General features: G+C 39.7%; 1 protein-coding gene across 1 annotated transcript in view; it reads left to right on the forward strand.

Annotated features, from left to right (window-relative positions):
- The window catches only part of LOC109124822, a gene marked incomplete in the record, with an annotated part of 8930 nt that continues 7547 nt past the window's right edge, over positions 4531-5913 (forward strand). The window contains 3 exon segments of the mRNA XM_019241598.1: positions 4531-4850; positions 5088-5489; positions 5802-5861. Of these exon segments, the coding sequence (XP_019097143.1) occupies positions 4601-4850; positions 5088-5489; positions 5802-5861 (712 nt within the window).

The following is a 5913-nucleotide window of genomic DNA, read 5'->3' on the forward strand; positions in this document are numbered from 1 at the left end:
TTCAACTTTCATTTACCAAAGCATTAAACACTTGGTTTATCCACCATTACAACATGATTAATCCAAACAGGCGAAATCGAATAAAACTTAGGATCATAATTCTGAAAAGAAATAGATTCCTTCGCTAGTCAATCTGCCACTTCATTACACTCTCTCGGAACATGAATAAACGTAACCTCTTGAAAAGTAGGAAGCACCTCGTAAATGTCATGGAGTATCGGAGCATAAGCAGGCCAAATCTCTTTGTTGTTGAGCAGGTTCACGGTTACAATGGAATCAGACTCAAACATAAGTCGAGGATAATTGAACCGTGACATTGTACAGACCGCCCATCTCATTGCTTCCAATTCTGTTTCCAAGACAGTTTTTGCTTTTCTGATCGCTTGTGCTCCCATCCAAATCATTTCACCCCTTTCATTCCGAAGGACCCAACCCACACAACACTGAGTATTCTCTCCTCGCCAAGCTCCATCAGTATTGCACTTTAGCCAATCTTTTGGAGGAGGTTTCCATTTGACCACTTCATTCCTTTGCAGCATGGGTTGCCCTCTGGTCATTTCGTCCTGTCCTTTTCTCTGTTTCCATTCCTCAGCGTCCTCCCAGGCTTTCCTGGCTGTGTCAAGAGCACTAAAATCTTTTCCTTTAAAAACATACTCATTCCGGGACTTCCAAAGTCTCCATAATAGCCAGGGAACTATTTTAAGCAGGGTCTCTCTATCCGGATAGGTTGGGTTAAGATTCATAACCTCATACATATTAGCATACAGAGAGTCACCCCAATTACCGGTTGGAGGAGCCGGAATAGAAGATAATGCCCAGACATGTCTTGCGTATGTGCACTAAAATAACAGGTGATTCACTGTTTCCTCTTTATGGGGACATCGCAAGCAGGAGCTTTCCTTAGCAAGATGTCTATAAGACATATTCCGTGACACTGAGATGCAGTTATTAAGACTTCTCCACAGGAAGTGTTGTACTTTAGGACTGGCATCCATCTTCCTCACTTGATTGATTAACGGATTTAAGCTAGGTTGGATTACCTCCTGAACTTGTTTTCTACCTTTCAAGAGCTGAGTATAAACCCAATAACCTGATTTAACCGAGTAGTGGCCTGTTCTACCATAGTCCCAAGGTAGCCATCCTCTCTATTTCTTCCACCCGGTCTTAAAACCTCTATTAATCCTCTATTCTCCTCAAAGAAAACTGCTTCCAAAATTTCGCGTCTCCATTCTTTCCCATTCTCAACTAGAAGGTCTTTAACCTTTGCTAAAGATGAAGTCAAGTCAAATAATTCCGGCGCGACCTTCTTCACTGTTTGCAGACTTCGAGCAGGCTTAGAGCCAATCCATGGGTTCTGCCAAATATCTATGTTTTCACCATTCCCTACAACCATTCTTGCTCCTTGTCTCAAAATCTCTTGGGCTTCATGTATGCTATGCCATGCATATGAGGGTCTGAATCCAAGCTTCGACGACAGAGGGTTCGACTTTCTAAAGTACCTGCTCTTGAAAATTCTTGCCATCAATGTGTCCGGACGAGTAAGCATCCTCCATAGTTGCTTCCCAAGGAGAGCTAAATTGTAAGCTTCTATATCTTTAAATCCCAGACCCCCTTCTTTCTTAGGTTTGCTTAGTTGATCCCATGCTTTCCAATGCATTCCTTTGGAATCCTGTTTACTTCTCCACCAAAAGTCAGCCATCACAGAAGCAAGTTGCTGACAAACCTTTTTGGGGAGCTTAAAACACGTCATCGTGTAAGTAGGTAATGCTAGTGCCACTGCCTTTAAGAGAACTTCTTTGCCACCAGGTGAGAGGAAATTAGTCTGCCATCCGGACACTTTTTGGTGTAGTCGTTCCTTTAGATAGCTTAAAGTTGCGACTTTAGACCCACCAAAAGTTTCCGGCAGTCCCAAATAGAAGCCTTCTCCTCCTTCCTCATTAATGCCTGTGATCTTCTTAATACACTCTCTTCTATCATTGGGGATTAATTTCCCAAAGTAAAGGCTTGACTTTTGATAATTGATCCTTTGCCCAGATGCAAGACTATACTCCTCAAGGATACCTATAAGATGATGAAGTTCCTCGTCCTTCTCGCGACAGTAAAAGATATTGTCTTTTGCAAACAGCAAATGAGAGACCGGAGGGGCAGTTCTTGCAACCTTTAAACCAGTGAGGCGTCCTGATTTATCGTTGAAGCATCCGAACAAGCATCTCAGAGCATAAGACAAACAAGTATGGAGATAACGAATCTCCTTGTCTCAATCCTCGAGAAGGAATGATTTCACCATAAGGGGTTCCATTGATTAATACATGATAGTTAACTGACCCCACACAGCTCATTATTAAGCGGATCCAATGATCTGAGAAACCTAATAGAGTCAGGGAGTCTTGAAGAAAGGACCACTCCACCCTGTCAAAAGCTTTCGAGATATCTGTTTTAACTGCAATGAACTCCTCTGAACATTTGTTCTTTGAATCAAGAGCATGGAGCAGCTCATGAGCTACTAGGATGTTATCAGATATTAGCCTTCCCTGAATGAATGCTGCCTGAGTCTCTGAGACTACCTTTGGTAGTACCTTCTTTAGCCTATTAGCCAGCACTTTTGCTATAATCTTATACACCACATTGCTGAGACTGATCGGTCTGAAGTCAGGCATTTTCACTGCTTTAAGCTTTTTTGGGATGAGGCATATGTTGGTCCTGTTCATCTCCCGATCTATAGTTCCGGTTCTGAAGAATTCCTTCACCATCTCTGTTAGCTGACCACCCAGAACATCCCAATGGATTTGGTAGAAATGTCCTGTCATCCCATCAGGACCCGGGCTCTTACTTGGATTTATGTCAAATACTGCTTTCTTAACCTCCTCCATTGGAACCGGTTCCAGCAAATGGTCGTTATCAACCTGAGAAAGCCGATTCCCTCTACCAATCTTATCTGCAATTTGATGTCCAACATTCTCAGAGGCGTACATAAGCTTAAAATATCTTTCTGCCACTTGGCCCAGATCACTTTCCGCAAACCATTCCTTACCCTCGTCATCCACAAGACTATTGATCCTATTCTGAGCTCTTCGATTTTTTGTAGCCGCATGAAAAAACTTAGTGTTTTTATCACCATTATTCAACCATGTTAGCCGACTTTTATCCTTCCAGAACAGCTCTTCCTTCTTATATTCTAGGTTCAGCTCTTTTTTTAACAGAGTTAACACATCTCCACTGAAAGGAATCTGTCTCGTGGCCAAGTCAATTTGTTGATGAAGGTCTTGAATCCTCTTAGCAGAATTAGGTTGTGATTCTCGTTTCCATCTTGAGATAATCTTCCTACATTCAGCAATTTTCTCCATCATTGACTTCTGAGGGTTTAAACTTTCAGACTTCCAGAAATCTGAAATGAGCGCACTAGTATTTTCGTTTATGACATGTAACGTCGTGTTACATCTCGTTAGATATACATAGGCTTTGCTATATCGTTTTCTAAAGTTCATATCTTATTACTTATCTCTATCTTGTTTTTCTATATTTGGAAAATAAAAATTGTTTGGATGATTTTTCTATAGACCATAAGTATTTTATATTGGGCGAACGTTGAAGGTATTTTGATTCCCTGCTACTTCAAATGGAGTAGATGCTGCACCATGATCATCATTTAACTCCAAGAAGCCTTGCATTATATCACAGTATGTAATAAGATGGTCAAAGGTGTGTGTGTGCGCACCGTAAAAATATTGACAAAGGACAAATTGAAAACATACAGTATGAAAGTCCTGTTAAAGATACATCATTATGTAATTCTGTGCTCATCCGTTTAAGACCGACGTCATGTTAATACAATACGTTTCAGAGACTAATCTGAAATGCGTTTGGTGCATAGTCGAAAATGTTCTCACCGATTGAAACCCTTGTCTAGAACCAAAAGCTTTCTTCCCCTGTATCCCATGTGCTTGGAGATGCTTGAGAGAAAGAGACCCGATATGAACCAAAAAAGAACACTGTAAAATTGTGAACAAGTTGAAAACTTTACAATAAAAAAATACTTTGGGAAATAAAAATTGTCTGGAAAGCTTTTCTAAGTACACAATAATTGGGTGTAGTAAAATGAAGAATTTGTGGTTTAGATCAAATTATAGTTTTGAAATTGTCTTGACTCGAAGATTATATAAAAACCAAAACCATCCAATATACAATATGTATAGGTTTGTTTTACAGTAGGTTAATAATAACTATTCCAAACCTGACAAAGAAAATGATTTAAGAAACAATTGGTCTTCAAACAATGCTAGTGTATACATTATCTGTTAATTTCATATTCATATACTTTTTTTTTTTGGTTCAAGCACATAACTTGCCAAATTACTATGTCGATTTTATTTTCAATTGAAGGAATGTCAAATTCATAAACTGTCACTACAAAAAAAAATTTTAAAAAATAGAGTGCGAGTTAAAAAAAATAAAAAAATAAAACCATGTTTTGTTGGGTTAAAATTAAAAAGTGAAACGAGCTTAGATAAACAAAGCCAGACTATTAACAGCGTTAAAATAAGCTTCTCTGCTACTTACTTGGGGTTACGAATCCTAAAACCCTAAATCTTCGATCCACGCCATGAGAGGCGCTCTCTTCAGAAATGCCTCTCTCTGCGCTCGCAGAATCATCCTTTCTCCTCGGATAACCCATCGACGCTCCGCCAATGTTCCTTTCCTCGCTCCAATCGCCGCTCCGGTTCCTTTCAAATTCAGATTTTTCTCCTCCGAATCCGACTCGCCCGGCGAGAACTCGACTAATCCTCCTGAGTCTTCTCCCGTAGATTCATCCGATAAGAAAGATCTAGTTGTTGAGGATGTAAGCACCAAAGGTAAAAAACACTTTATCCTCTCTGTTCAATCTGTGTGGGTTACCCTCAAATGTTGAAATGGTGATTCTTTATACGCCTTAGTATTAGTTGAAATTGGATGAGTTTGATACTAGAGACTTTTCAATCGATCCTTCGATTCTAAGATTTGGAGTTTTTCTTATTATGGTTTTCTGATGAACTAGTAGACTTATGTTGGTTTTAAGTAACTTCATGTATTGGTTTGGTTTGTGTTATCAGAGTTCAAAGCCCGTATAGAGAAGTATTTCAATGAGGGTGATGAAGATGCGTTGCCCGGAGTTATTGAAGCACTTCTGCAGAGAAGACTTGCTGACAAACACGCAGAGACGGATGATGAGTTGTTAGAAAAAATCGAGAGCCTACCTTTCAAAGATGATGTGAAGGATGAAGATATTGAATCTGATTTCGAGGAAGCACATTCGACTGACGACGAACTCGAGGATTTGTACAACTCTCCCGAGTATGTAGCGGAGAAGATGAGGAAGAATGAGTTTTTCAACATGGACGATAAGAAGTGGGATCACATGATTAGAGAAGGGATTCAACATGGTTGTCTTACCGATACTAAGGAATGCGAGGAGATTCTTGAGGATATGCTCAAATGGGACCAGCTTCTTCCTGGTATTTTTGCTGTTTTACTTTCAAATTCTCGTTCATACGCTCACATTCTTCAGAGATTAGGCTAATTAGTTGACTGTTGTGCGTCTATAGCTAAAGACACTCTCTTAGTAGAACGTAGCTTTTGTAGTTAGCCTTTCTATTTGGATTTAGCTGGTAGAAGTACCATTCTTTTTGAACTCTTTGACGGTAATGTACAATGCTAGATTTGTTACTTGTCGTATCAGCAGGGTCGTTTAGCAAACATATTGGTTTTCTTCTTGTGTTGCGTATATATAAACATTGGGAACATCCTCTAACTGTATTTTCATACAGATGACTTGAAGAAAAAAGTTGAAGCGAAGTTTAATGAGCTCGGGGATATGTGTGAAAGAGGTGAGCTTGAGCCCGAAGCAGCTTATGAGCTTTTTAAGGAATTCGAAGATGA

This window comes from Camelina sativa, chromosome 19 (genome assembly GCF_000633955.1).
Source record: "Camelina sativa cultivar DH55 chromosome 19, Cs, whole genome shotgun sequence".
Classification (NCBI taxonomy): domain Eukaryota; kingdom Viridiplantae; phylum Streptophyta; class Magnoliopsida; order Brassicales; family Brassicaceae; genus Camelina; species Camelina sativa.